General features: G+C 34.6%; 1 protein-coding gene across 2 annotated transcripts; it reads right to left on the bottom strand.

Annotated features, from left to right (window-relative positions):
- Window positions 1–8,754: 8,754 nt before the first annotated feature.
- Window positions 8,755–12,549, bottom strand: LOC116111466. Of its 2 annotated transcripts, none has more exons than XM_031397637.1 (3): window positions 12,341–12,549; window positions 10,960–11,845; window positions 8,755–10,222 (listed from the first exon to the last, which is right to left on the bottom strand). In XM_031397637.1, the coding sequence occupies exons 2-3, from the start codon at window positions 11,665–11,667 to the stop codon at window positions 8,927–8,929; spliced, it is 2,004 nt and encodes a 667-aa protein (XP_031253497.1). In that variant the 5' UTR covers window positions 11,668–11,845; window positions 12,341–12,549; the 3' UTR covers window positions 8,755–8,926. The 2 variants fall into 2 exon arrangements, with proteins under 2 accessions (XP_031253497.1, XP_031253498.1); XM_031397638.1 differs by having other exon boundaries at window positions 10,960–11,837.
- Between the last annotated feature and the right edge of the window lie 2,773 nt (window positions 12,550–15,322).

Raw genomic sequence — 15,322 nt, 5'->3', positions numbered from 1 at the left:
TCAAGGTTCAGGAAAAAATGCAACGCCATCCTATTTAAAGAGGAATTTAACTAAGGAGTCGAGGACGAGAGCGAGGCTTTGACTTCAAAAAGTCATTGTGGACATACACGTGGATTTATAGAGTAACCAATAATGCCGTCAGCTGGATTGAGAAAATTCTACGAAACCGACTTCTAATATAATTCTATTTAATTTCTTTTTAAATAGGATAATACGTGTTATTTTTCAAATATAAACTAATTAATTTTATTTTTACAAGCAATATTATAAATGGTATTAGCGTATCTCCAATATATTCTTTATTTTAATACTAATATAATACTGCTTGTAAAAATAAATATATTAAAACGATAAATAATAAATATTTTTAAACTTTTAGAAGATTTTTTTTTTTTTTTTAAATATCTAGTTAATTATTAAATCTTTAGACAATAATAAGATGATTAGTTAGTGGTAGAAATAGAATTCCCAAGACAATCTTCGGATAACAGTAAGAGGATTAGTTACTGATACATTGGTATGTAAGTTTATTGGGCTAATTTGAGGGATTAATTACTAATTAGTAGCCAATAACCAAAATTGTTTTTACTGTTTAAATTCTGTTACCAACTACTGGCTATCAGAGTCTAAACTAACCGATACAAGATTTACATATAGCCCTGTAAAATTAGGATAATATTATCAGGATTTTATATTATATCCCAAAAGTAGAGAAATCCATAATTAGAAACAATAATAATAATAGTAATATTGCCTAAAAAGACTTTGTATTGAAAATTAGATTTAATTTCTTGATTTAAAGAAAAATTAGGATCATGTTATTGATTTGCCTTTACTAGGTTCATTCTAAAATGGGTTGCATCAGATTTTTGCCAACTGGGGATGACAGAAATCAGATACATACTTATTCATAATTGATTAACTGAGATTAAGGAGTAATTAAGATTAATGTTGAATCTGTTATGGTAATTAAGTGAATTATATATCAAACCATTAAGAATGTTCTACAATGTTGATTTTACGATAAATAATGGTTCAATAATANTTTAATTTCTTTTTAAATAGGATAATACGTGTTATTTTTCAAATATAAACTAATTAATTTTATTTTTACAAGCAATATTATAAATGGTATTAGCGTATCTCCAATATATTCTTTATTTTAATACTAATATAATACTGCTTGTAAAAGTAAAAATATTAAAACGATAAATAATAAATATTTTTAAACTTTTAGAAGATTTTTTTTTTTTTTTTTAAATATCTAGTTAATTATTAAATCTTTAGACAATAATAAGATGATTAGTTAGTGGTAGGAATAGAATTCCCAAGACAATCTTCGGATAACAGTAAGAGGATTAGTTACTGATACATTGGTATGTAAGTTTATTGGGCTAATTTGAGGGATTAATTACTAATTAGTAGCCAATAACCAAAATTGTTTTTACTGTTTAAATTCTGTTACCAACTACTGGCTATCAGAGTCTAAACTAACCGATACAAGATTTACATATAGCCCTGTAAAATTAGGATAATATTATCAGGATTTTATATTATATCCCAAAAGTAGAGAAATCCATAATTAGAAACAATAATAATAATAGTAATATTGCCTAAAAAGACTTTGTATTGAAAATTAGATTTAATTTCTTGATTTAAAGAAAAATTAGGATCATGTTATTGATTTGCCTTTACTAGGTTCATTCTAAAATGGGTTGCATCAGATTTTTGCCAACTGGGGATGACAGAAATCAGATACGTACTTATTCATAATTGATTAACTGAGAGTAAGGAGTAATTAAGATTAATGTTGAATCTGTTATGGTAATTAAGTGAATTATATATCAAACCATTAAGAATGTTCTACAATGTTGATTTTACGATAAATAATGGTTCAATAATATATATTAACCACGAATTAAGTAGGTTAAAATTGAGATTTTCATTTTCTTTTAGGGGGTGTTTGGTTATGGGGTATTTGAGATTACTGGGATTAAGTCATCTTATATTGCTTTATTACCATATTTGGTTGTCAAGTAATATAAGATACCAGTAATCTTTAAATATCAATAGGGGGCGTTTGGTTAGAGATTATATGGGATTATTGGGGTAATGTCATCTTATATTACTTGATTACCATGTTTGGTTGTCAAGTAATATAAGATACCGATAATCTTCAAATACCAATAGTTACTATTGGTAATATCGGAGGTAATCTGATTGCCTCCATTTTCTTAGGTATTCTGAGATTACCAGGGTTATCTTTTTTTGTTACAATTTTATCCCATATTAATAAAAATTTTGGATAATAATGCCCCTACTTTAAAACAAATTTACATTAATATCCTATTTCAATTTTACCCTTGTTTAATTAAAAATTTGGACAATAATGCCCTTATATTTAAAATAATTTACAGACCACCATTGCCACCCAGCCACCACCACCGCTGCCACCCAGCCACCATGGGCCGCCATAAAAAAATCACCGGAGTCCCTAAAAAAGAACGAGATTCAGTGGGAGACTCCGGGAGGTTTCGAGATTCAGTCCATTTTCTTAGATATTCTAAGATTATCAGGGTTATCTTTTTTTGTTACAATTCTATCCCTTATTAATAAAATTTTAGGACAATAATGTCCTTATCTTTAAATTTATTTACATGAATATGGCTTTTACTATTTCACCCCTAATTAATTAATTTTTTGGACAAAATTACCCTTGAATTCAAAACAAATTATAGCACACCCAAGCCACCACCCCTAGCCACCTGCCGCCGGAAACCATCACCTCGGCCAGCCGTCGCCGTCGCCGCCGCCGGAACAGCGTACGGAAGGCCGAAAATGGCCGTCGTGCACCGATATGGCCATTTTTTACCAGATATCTGGCCGTTGACAGTCAGATCCGTAATCAATCTGGCCGGAAATAACCATATCGGCACACGACATCCATTTTCAGCCTTCCTTGCACCGTTAGGTTGTTGGCGACCTACGGTGGTTGCTGGCAGTGGCTGGGTTGGTGGGAGGTGTTTTGTTGATTTTCCAAACTTTTATTATGGGGTTGTTTTTGCTAAGTTTTTAAATATAGGGGGNAGATACCAGTAATCTTTAAATACCAATAAGGGGTGTTTGGTTGGGGTTATATGGGATTACTAGGGTAATATATTACTTGATTACTATATTTGATTGTCAAGTAATATAAGATACCGGTAATCTTCAAATACCAATAATAACCACTATTGGTAATATCAGAGGTAATCTGATTACCTCCATTTTCTTAGGTATTCTAAGATTACCAGGGTTATCTTTTTTTGTTACAATTTTATCCCTTATTAATAAAAATTTTAAACAATAATACCCCTACTTTAAAACAAATTTACATTAATATCTTATTTCAGTTTTACCCTTGTTTAATTAAATTTTTGGATAATAATGCCCTTATATTTAAAATAATTTAAAGACCATCATTGCCACCCAGCCACCACCACCACTGCCACCCAACCACCATGGGCCGCCGCCGAAAAATCACCGGAGTCCCTAAAAAAGAACGAGATTCAGTGGGAAACTCCGGGAGGCTTCGATAATGGCCATATTGATGGCCAGATCTAGACGAGATCTGGCCGGAATAGATCTAGCCGCTAACGACCAGATCTGGCCTGATATGACTGTTTTCGACCATCAATATGGTCGGAAACGGCCATATCGAAGCCTCTTGGTCACGGTCAGCTGTTGATGTGGACTTTCGGAGACTTCCAGCGGTGGTCTGCGGTGGCGGCAGGTGGTAGGGGTGATTTCGTAATAAATTAAAGTTTTATATAAGCGGGGTTTTTTTAACTAAATCTGAAATATTGGGAGTTAAAAGAAATAATTCAAAAATTAATAATAAAAATAATATTATATTAATATTTGAAAAGGGGTCCCTATAACCAAACATATTAATATAACATACTCACTACCTAACCAAACATATTTTTCTAAAGATTCCCAGTAATCTTCCAAGGTAATCTATCTTTCCAGTAATCCAACATTCCCAGTAATCTAACATTCATGAACCAAACGCCCCCCAAGTAGTGATTATTGGTAATATTTGAGGTAATCTGATTACCTCCTTTTTCTTAGATATTCTAACATTATCAAGGTTATCTTTTTTTGTTACAATTTTATCCTTTATTAATAAAATTTTAGGACAATAGTGCCCTTATCTTTAAATTTATTTACATGAATATGGCTTTTAATATTTCACCCCTAATTAATTATTTTTTTGGACAAAATTACCCTTGAATTCAAAACAAATTACAGCACACCCAAGCCACCACCCTCAGCCACATGCCGCCTAAAACCACCACCCCGGCCAGCCGTCGCTGCCACCGGAACAGCGTACTGAGGGCCGAAAATGGCCGTTGTGCACTGATATGGCCATTTTCGACCAGATATCTGGCCGTTGACAGCTAGATCCGTATTCAATCTGGCCAGAAATAGCCATATCGGCACACGACATCCATTTTCGGCCTTCCGTGCGACGTTAGGTTGCCAACGACTTGCGGTGGTTGCTGGCAGTGGCTGGGTTGGTGGGAGGTGTTTTGTTGATTTTCCAAACTTTTATTATGGGGTTGTTTTTGCTAAGTTTTTAAATATAGGGGGTTTATAGTAATCCAAATAATAATAATATTAAAAAATAATATAATAATAATATTTAATTAGAGGACAATTAAGTAATTTAAATAACATACCCACCAATTTATTCCTCCCAATCAAACATTTAATATAACATACCCACCAATTAACCAAATACATTTTTCTAAAGATTTTCAGTAATTTTCAAGGTAATCTATCTTTCAAGTAATCCAACATTCTCTAAACCAAACGTCCTCTGAAAGTAATATTTTTGAAATATTATATTTGGCATTCCTTATATGTATATCTTGTATGGATCGATTATCCAGATTTTTCTCACACACTTTCTATTCACTGTTGGTAATGGTGGAAACTGTTGCTTTTCCAAAAGATTGGGAAGAAAGCAGCCATGTTAATGGTGGATGATAATAATCATAGTCGATTAACATTGAAAGCTTTTTCATATAGTGCGTGGTGGGGCGGCGCCAACCCACTACCAATCTTAAATGACGACAATAGACAATTCCGGGATCGTTGGAAATGATATCTTCTCCATCACAGCATGGGGTTTAAGGTATTTTGAATATGCCATCCTGCACTGCGGCAATGCTGTATCTCATCAGAAACGGTTCTAAGCGAATTAGTATGTAAATAAATATAATATTAATATTTAAAGATTTCATTTCATTGTTTAAACAATCATATCTCTTTAATCCATAGTAGGATAATCATTTATTTTAGATAAAATATTCTATGTAAACCTATTTAATAATTGATGAAAATTTATAGAACCCTGTGACAATAGATATAGATAAAATAAATTAAAGTAAATAGGTAAAAACGTATCAATAATGGAGATAATGATAATATAGGTTAATCTATTTGATGAAAGACGCCTTTGATTCTAATAGTCTACCCACCACCACCATTGACACAATGATTATCATGATAAACTCTAGTACACCCACTTTCAGAGTTTAAATCAAGAAATTTCCAAATTCAAATTATATATTATATAATATAATTGCACTTTTGAAGTGTTTGTTGTATGACTTATGACTTTCAACATTCTTTGTATTTGGTGATAACTTATCTTTAAACCCAAATGTATTTACATATTATTGTTCATCTGTTTCAATTGCAGGCTGCGATCAGCGGATTATACGAGCCCCCGTGAATGCTGACCATTGACCATTTTACCTTTCTCATTTCCTCAAATTTTGTTTTCTGTTCATGTTATTTATATACCTTATGATCATAATTGATTTTCTTTTTAATACAAATGTTAATTATGGAATACGTTAATGTGATAGGTCTCTTCCACCTCTCATTTTGAATATTTTTTGTCCTCTTAAAAGTCCACAGAGAAGTTTGTTTATTAGGGGTTTCTTGGTATCAATAGTCAAAGAATTCACATAAAAATCAAAAAAGTTGCCGCTTTCTCCATTATTCATGAAAATTCAGTAAAGGTGACGTGATGAGATAGGTTTGGACGTTAGTATGATAATAACCCTTTTTTTATTTTTTTTTTCTTTTTTAACTCTAAAGAATACGGTACTTTGTAGTTTGTGCACATTCTATTAATTATATATGTGAATGTATTCATAAATCTATTGTTATTTGTCGAAGCTGTCGCCCACAACTGTCATAGGAAATTAGCAAGCAGAATCCTTTGGAATCTCAATCGTTGATGATGGGGGGGTAATTTCCATTATTATTTAAGCTCCATTGATTGCTCCTCAAAATCCGACGCTACATGAACAAAACCAGTGTATATAATATATATAAGGTCAATTGTTTTCTTTAATACTTGAGGATAATCTTTCATTAATAAATGAATACAAAAAGAAGATCCCTTTCTCTTCAATCTGCTGATCACATGATACCCACAATAATTTATATATCACCACCAAAAAGTGATGTAAATTATTCCCTAGGGAAATGAGAAAAACATTTTAAATATTGAAAAGTCTTAGTCTAATATTTAGCGTATTTTAATTTGTTTTCTTCACAGTTACTTACCAAATTATATCATCGCAAGAACGTGAAGATTTTTCTACTAATTAATTAGCATGTGCCACATTGACCGCCGTTAAATTTTTCTAACATATCCACTCATTTCCATCTTAAACAAACTGTATAAATAAAATGGTTCATTAATTTTGTAAATAATGATCATTAAAATTCTCACCATACTCAACTCTCCATTTATACCCTGTAATTCAGACGTTGAAAGAGAGGTTTCAACTTGAATATTTGTATAATATGATATGGGATGGGAGGAACCTTCATAAATTTATAAGTAATTCTCAACAAATAAAAAGCAGTCCAAGTGTACGGTTGAGTACCAAGTGTAACATCAAAAATCGAAACTAAAACTAAACTATTATGCCGTCTTTCATTTGAATATCTAGCCCACCAAATTTGATTTTCCAAACCAACTGTAATACATTATACACATATTGCTTAAAATCAGAAGGCCAAGTTGACTTCCCTTCATCTTTGGATAAAGCTAATGAGAATCTAGTTATGGTTTTCTTCAGTTAAAGTAAAGCTGGTCAAATATATTACATTAGATCTCCCTTACACTTTCATCATTTTCAGCTTCAATAAAATATCAAGTATGGGTCGACTAAACCTTGTGTTCATATTGGAATGAGCTTTTATTATTCATAATTGGGATTAATTTTGGGAGTCTTTTCAACAAGTGGGCTTCGGCTTTATGCCATTAACAACTCAAAATATCTCTCTCCGAAGTCCATTTATCAGAAACGGCCACTCTACTTCGTGGAAATTTGAGCGTTCCAATAATAGCTTTTACATAACGACTTGGACCGGCAACATTTTCTCAAGTCAATGACACTTTAAAACATTTTGATATTCGAGTCTACAATATACACCCATAAGTCCCCACCCTGCTTTCCCTATTATTTGATCATTTACATTATGAATCAGGTAAAGTCACAGAGAATATTTTCAAAATAAATTAATTGTTTTGATTTACTACTGGCTATTTATAAAATTAATTTTAATTAATCTTCAAAAGATTCCTTGGCCAATAAAAACTTATTGACTAGTTTCTTAAAATAGCAAATCGAAACCGTTCGCTGAACCTGGTTCAATCAAACATTTTCAAAAGCCGAAATTTGACATATAAATAATTGTACCCAAGTGCCAATATTTCAAATTCAGTTGTTTGTGGAATCAGCAAAATATTCAGATCACAAGAGTTGACCACTACTTTGGAAGATTGATGATGTTAGCTGCAAGAATTTCATTAATTAAGCATACCCTGATGCAATAGCATTGCCCTATGAGCTACACAGTTGACTTCATTTACTTCAAAATGTTTTTAAGTAACAGGTAATTCAAAAAATATCTCCATCATTTTCAATCAGGAAAATGTAGAGCCATTTTGAAGTATTTTCTCGGAAGCTGAGAGAGTTGCAGAAAATATCATTTTGGTTGTCAGGTTTTGTCCAATTATTTTCGGAAAAGAAAATGATGTTTACTTGACACAAAGATTAAATAGGAAATTATTTACTGGCTTAAGAATTTGAGGCCATGTGAAAACTTCTTAGTTGGGGGAAGCTTAAAAAAAGAAGAGGCGATCATTATTGTCCTGTGGCATGTGTTTTTAGGATTTAGCATCATAGAGTTTGCAGTAGCTAATGGGTAATGAGTTGACTCAGACAGTTTAGAGCGCGTTCTTCATTGTTCTGCAGAGAATGAATGATTGTGTTCGATGAGCGGGCCTTTTGTAATTAGCATGGAGTTTGTTGATGAGCCTGGGCCGGTTGCGCCTCACCTCTAATTTATTGGGGTGATCCATTCAACAACAGGCCCTTTTCTTCTTTTCACTACCAGGCAGCAAGAATTGCAGCATCCAACAAAGTTTCCATTCATGGAAGCAGCCCATAATTCTTTACATAAAAAGAGATGCTTTGAGTTTGAGGAATTTAACTATTGAAGAATTTTACTTTTCAGCTGATAGACAATGAAGCTTTTGTTTTGTTTACAAGATGAGGAGCCAATTCATGATGCAATAAACTACCGTATTGCTTAATCTCTTCTCCAGTTCTCCTCCATCTCATATCTCCCTCTTCTCTCAGACACTAACCAGAAGTTAGCAGATACAACATGAAATTCTAACTACGAAACATATTACATTTCTAACTTGTTTCAAGTACAACATGAAACTTAATTTGGACAGACAATGAACTAACAAGTACATAAACTTTCACATATTATGCAAGAACTTGCTTAGCCTTTTCTATGTTAGTAAGTTTATTGTTCATATGATCGACGCAGCTGCCTCTCAAGCCACTGAGACAATGGAAGGACTGATGTTCTGGTTCTGTCGTGGCCTGCTCACTGGCGTTTTCACATTCAGGCCTGATCCACCGAAGCAGAAGTACTGGCTCTTCAACCTCTTGGAGTCTTGTTTCCGAATTGTATTTGGTGTTTCATCATCAAATAGTTGATTGGAGCAAGATGGTCCAGCAACTTCATTGTCAATGAAAACACCCTTTTGTTTATCCATTGAATTGGGAGAAGATATGGATGATTTTGAAAAGGAACTTGAACGGGAGCGACCTGGAACAGTTACTTGTGGCATGGCCTGTACAACTCCATGCAATATTCCTGAAGCAAACTTCTTCTTGGCAGTCGGGCTCGATTGGTTGCTCCTCACTGATAGTGTCCTTTTGTGGTTAGGAGCTGATAAAGGCTTCGAAAATCTCTGTCGCAGCGGAGTTGGAGTTTCATCTGATGTGTTACATTTCTTGTATGTTTCCACTGAGCCTTCGTCTACTGATTTCTTTCTCTCTTTCAGTTTGGGCCAGTGGAAGACACGTTTCAGTCGTTGTGCTGCAATGTTTACTGAACTTGGTTTTTTATCAACTGATGAGCTTTGGTTCTCAAATTGATTCAGTTCTGTTGAAGATGGACTTATTCTTCCACTACCTGGATCAGCAACATTGCCATCAATATCAATGCCTGTATACAAGAATATTTCTGTGTCAGAGATTCTAAATGAAGTTCCGGGACTGCTTCCATTCCCTAGCATCCTTAAGTGGGTGGCAATGGCTCTTCGTGCAGAATAATCCTGGCTTCCAAATATTCCCCCAGCTGAAATCAAATGTCTGATTAGTATATCTGATGAAGCAGAATGTGGTCGTTGCTTGAGGAGATCAAGTGGAGTCATGCCATCATTATCACGCATGTTTATATTAATCGATGGAGCAGACATCAAGAGTTGCACCAGTTCAGAATGAACATTCCCAATGATGGCCATGTGAAGAGCAGTTCTTCCATCATTGCTTTTGGTATTGATGATGTCTTCAATGTTGGAAATTGTCCCACAAGCCAACTGCTTCATGAGCTTAACCTGTCGGTCTAATCTTCTAAAAGCAGGAGTTTGGAAACCAGAGACTGCTGTGTGGAGAAAAGTTTCTCCGGCACTGTTTCTTAAGGAGATCAGAGGTGGAGATGCAAAAATCAGTGCTTCAACCACATCTAGTTGGCCTCTGTAGGCTGCAACATGCAATGCTGTGTTGCCTTGATGGTCTGTGGAGTTGATGACATCAAATGATGCTATAATATCTTTCACTATCTGCAACAATGACAATAATGACTATAAATACTTTCTTCAAGAACATTATTTAAAGCATATAATCTGAATATTGGTAGATTTTAATTTCCATAGAGAAAATATTTTATGATTTGCTGGGGGGAGATCTGAGCATCCACTAACCCTTGACATCTGAGAAATGCACTTTTATGGATATGAAAGCTTATAGATAGTACCAAAGTGACCATAACTTTTCAGAGTAACCGATTAAAGCATCTCTTTCACTTTGCAGTGAAAGGTGAATGTTTAAACTTTGTGATCATCTGCTACCTACTTGGATTTGTGATCATCTAAGAAATGGTGAAAACTTTGTTGACTTGATTCTCCTAACAAGTAAACTTTGTGCAATCCGGAGACTTGGAAGAGTCTAGGACAATTATAGTTGTGCAACCTGCAAACCATTTCCTTTAGTTCTCTAACTCCTAGGATCACAAGACATTTTCTGTGAGTTATCATAAACTGGGGCCCTGTTATTCCTAATCTCATTATATCCATGGATAAAAATATATTAGACGTTCGCTAATTAGATCTTATTCCGTTTCCTTCTTATAATACTACTTTAAACAAAAATCTAGTTTATTATCTTCAAGTGAGTCAGATATAATTATCAACCATTTAAACTGAGTAATCAGAATTAAAACTGTAGAAGCTAGAAAAGGGCGATCTTCGAAAGACTCTTAAACAAACAACACACAAGCAAGAAGTAGTTGGGGCCTCACCTCAACCTGGCCTCTACCAGCAGCTGCATGTAAGATAGTTGAGCCCTGCTTATCTCTAAAAGCCAGAACATCGGTGCAATCACCGAGAAGCTCCTTCAAGATCTTCAAATTTCCTCCTCTAGCAGCAGCATGAAGGGCTCTATTCTTCATCTCCCACCTGTAAACAGAAGGAATATCCCCAATGTTCTCCTCAAACTCTCCACCTTTTGCTGTCAAAAACCGCGGAGATACAGCGAAATCATAGACTAGCCTGAAAACACCACAGTTTTTACTCCTGGCTGCAGCATAAAGTATATCAGTAACACCATATTCCCCTTCTCCGAAAACAAGGAGTGGGTTCCTTTCTAGAAGTTCTTGAACAAAGCCCAAGTCCCCAGCCGAGGCAGCAGTGTATATAAGCCATCCACCATAACCAGCTCTAATCAGAGAATTCTTTCCACTCTTGGATTTACGCTCAAGAAACAGTTTCCTAGCAACCTTGGAACGACATTTGGCAACATCATCAAACTGTGCTTCATCATCCCACACAGTCTCAAGGCGGCGAATTCGCCTGAGAGAGGTGAGGTTGATAAGGTGATTGCTGTCAATGCGAAGAAGCTCCCTAACCAAGTCATAGTGGCCGTTAGCAGCTGCCCAATCAATAGGAGAAGCATACCACCATTGGTCTCCAGTGCTCTCCCAGCGAAGAGGAAAGTATGTAGGAGGCATCTTCTGATACAAAATAGAGCTAATAGGATCCAACTAGAACAAAATATCCTAACTTTCGGGGAAAACAATCCAAAATGGAAGCACAATTTTGCAAAACTCAACAAGAAGATACTGCAACTACTGATCTGTTTTGGTTATAATAATCCGAGCCCCTTGGAACAAATTCATGCCTGAGAAACTAGCAGCAGAAAGACTAAGATAAAGAAGGTAAACCAAGAAGTAGTTATACTAAATAAATATAATAACCAAACTCTTCTGAATCTCAGATTGAAGGTGTAACAAATATTAACCTATTCAAAGTCGGGATATAAAGCAGAAAATTTAATACCGCTAGTACAAGTAGAGCTACAACCAGATTTATGAGGCAAAAAATTATCAACTAACAAGACATGCAAGAGTTAAAGAAAAAGGGTATTGAAAGACAAGTGTGCAAACAAAGAAAAACCTTTAAAGCATGCCCAAGAAGACAACTGAGAATAAGTTCTTAATATTAACAAAAGCAATGGAACCTAACCTGAGATATCTGAAAAAGAAAACGAAGAACAGATGAACAACATGTGAAAACAAAGAAATATACTTGTAGCCAGAGTGAAGATGACAAGAAGTGATGGGAAAAATAAATAAACAATATCAAATAGATGATATTAGAAAGGAAATAGAAATGATTACTCACACAAAGGAAGCTGGAAAAGCTAGCATGCATGCCCCTTTGAGTAGAAGAAAATAGTTATAAGGGCCAAAATAAAAGTGTTGCAAGAACAAGACAGGAACAGATATTGGTCTTCAACATGATTTTAGGCTTTTCATGGTGGAGAACAAATAATAATAAAAAATATTTAGAATAAAATGAAAAACATTATAATAAGGTAAGATTCCTTTTATATAGTTTGATAATGTTGTTGAGGATGTAGAGATAATGATGGTAATAGATGGGGTGGATAAAGATTAAAGAGAGAGAGAGAGGCTTTAACTTAACTTTTCTTAGGAGTTATCATAGGGGTGGCAAGCTGCAACAGTGACTCCAAGATTTTACTGTACATTCATATCTTAAGCTATAATTAGCTTAATTAATTATCCCAACATTGTTAAATTAGCGATCCCATAATCTCTTAAATTGATAATCAAATAGTTAATTCATCCTTTTTGTTTCAGTCAAATGATTCTGTTTCCATGAGAGTGACAGTAGAGTTGAGTAAATATAAAAAATTGCTTTAGAAGAAGAAGAAGGGTATTTTTTTTTTTTTTACTCCTAATAATTGAACACAAGTCTAATGCAGGCCTCATTAACTTCTAATATTTCAAGAACTTCATCTCCTTCGTGAAGATTTGGTCTAAAATTAAAATGAAATTAAGAATGGACGGTGGCTTGTGCAACTCAACTTCTATAAAATCTACACCAGCTGACCCCAATATATTTCATTTCTTCAACCATATAATATGAATAAATGTATTGTCAGCCCACCCACCGACCATTTGTCATGTTTATTGTGGGAAGATATATCGGTGTTAAGATCACCATAATCCTCTGACAAAAATGAAGCCGCAGATGCTGACATTCTTTTAAACCCACCAGGCACCAGCCATCTACTTATTTAACATTCTTCAATGCATTCAAACAATGTGCAAACATACTTATTCGGCATGAGAGAAAGCTGTTTGAGGATTTAAATGATTTCTGTGGTGAGTTCATGATTCATGCCGCTTTGTACTAGAGAGTTGATTTTGAAAATGCTTGATTTCTAATTCAACAACCTATCAAATATCTTGTGCCATATAGTCTCGTTTTCATTTTTACTTTTCTGTATTTACTAATATGACAATAGTTAACTCCAAGGGATTAGTCTGATGATCAAGGAGGTTTGTTCGAACGCTCCAGTTAAGAAAAGATTTGTTTATTAAGTAATTCTATCTTTCCATCATAAACGTGTTTATAATTTGAAAGATCTAACCAATTTTATATTTGACATTGGATTAAACACTCTGCATTGTGGCATGTGATTTGATATTGTTTCTAAAGCTTATAACGTGAGGTTGAATATTAGTTTGTTTGGCGGCCTTGTCACTTTAATGAGCTTGGACAAAACATGGAAGAAAGATCACAATTAAGATTTGGTGAGGAGTGTTGTCTAGGCTGAAGGAAAGCCAAATGCGTTTGTCAATTGGATGTTGATCAATTGAAGCACCCAACCCAACTCAAAAAGCAAAGAAGGCCATGTGATGTGAAGAGGGGGCAGGGCAGGGCAGCTTTAACTTTTTGAGAATGGCTATTCAAAAGGCTGTATAAAGGTTGTGTAAACTTTGCTTTTTAAACAATAATAATCCATGTTATGTCAAATTTCATATCCCTGTCTCGTATAATTTTCATGCTTCCATTAGTCTCTTTCTTTGCTTTATACGAAACCTCACTCTTCACATGGGCAGTCTCAATGTTACCAAACCACTCAGTCCCAATGCATTAACACTCTGACTATTTTGGGTTGGACTACAATATCATCGACTCATACCTGATGAATTTCATCTTCTATTATCAAGATATCTGGACCACTTAATCATAAGCATAAAAAAGATAATTGGGATCACTGTATTATCATAGTTGAATCTTGGTAACATTATCGACCCTTGACAACTGTTCGACGGGTACTATTAAAAAATTTAATTGTTATCAAGAACTAATGGTACTGTTTATGGACCTAGTTATGTACTAATACAATAATAATATTACTAGGTAAAATATTTGATCAGTTCAAGATGAAGCCAAAACAAAAGTGAAGGGATAAAACTTAAACTTACGGTACCAATAGGAGTTAATAAGTCTATTTATGACATGAGATGAGCCACCAAGTCGATGATACAAGGAAGGAGGAAAATGGAAAAGCAATGACGCGAATCTCTTAGAATAAAAAACCTCGATGCCCCACCATTGTTAAGTTGGGAAAGGGGGACAGGAGGAGGTTGATTCCACCTCTTAAGTTTGATGGCAAAGACATTACTTTGGACCCAATTGAATAATGCAGTGAACCTGTACATCGCTGTGATGCAATCGCGTCTCTACGCATATTAGACTAACAACCGGACAATTTAATGAGTTCGGATCCCATTGATGTTTCTGGGTTCCCTTTCTTCTGAAGAAGAGTAGGTGTTTTATATAAAACACCGAAAGAAGATTATAATTATATGGCAGAATAACACATCTAAGAGAGGTCTGCATGGAAGGAAAATGAGATTCAATTAATGTCATGATNATGACGCGAATCTCTTAGAATAAAAAACCTCGATGCCCCACCATTGTTAAGTTGGGAAAGGGGGACAGGAGGAGGTTGATTCCACCTCTTAAGTTTGATGGCAAGGACATTACTTTGGACCCAATTGAATAATGCAGTGAACCTGTACATCGCTGTGATGCAATCGCGTCTCTACGCATATTAGACTAACAACCGGACAATTTAATGAGTTCGGATCCCATTGATGTTTCTGGGTTCCCTTTCTTCTGAAGAAGAGTAGGTGTTTTATATAAAACACCGAAAGAAGATTATAATTATATGGCAGAATAACACATCTAAGAGAGGTCTGCATGGAAGGAAAATGAGATTCAATTAATGTCATGATGCAAGTAGAGTGGATAATCTGTATAAGCCGTAGCATAAATGGGACTCTA

This window comes from Pistacia vera, unplaced genomic scaffold (genome assembly GCF_008641045.1).
Source record: "Pistacia vera cultivar Batoury unplaced genomic scaffold, PisVer_v2 Contig639, whole genome shotgun sequence".
Taxonomy (NCBI): domain Eukaryota; kingdom Viridiplantae; phylum Streptophyta; class Magnoliopsida; order Sapindales; family Anacardiaceae; genus Pistacia; species Pistacia vera.
The sequence above is the reverse complement of the archived record's forward strand: the minus strand, read 5'-3'. Positions and strand labels throughout refer to the sequence as shown.

Coding starts and splice junctions, on each gene's coding strand:
- LOC116111466 (XM_031397637.1), bottom strand. CDS start 11,667: ATGCCTCCTACATACTTTCCTCTTCGCTGGGAGAGCACTGGAGACCAA. Junction 10,223..10,959: donor CTGGTAGAGGCCAGGTTGAG/GTGAGGCCCCAA, acceptor TCATTGTTGCAG/ATAGTGAAAGATATTATAGC.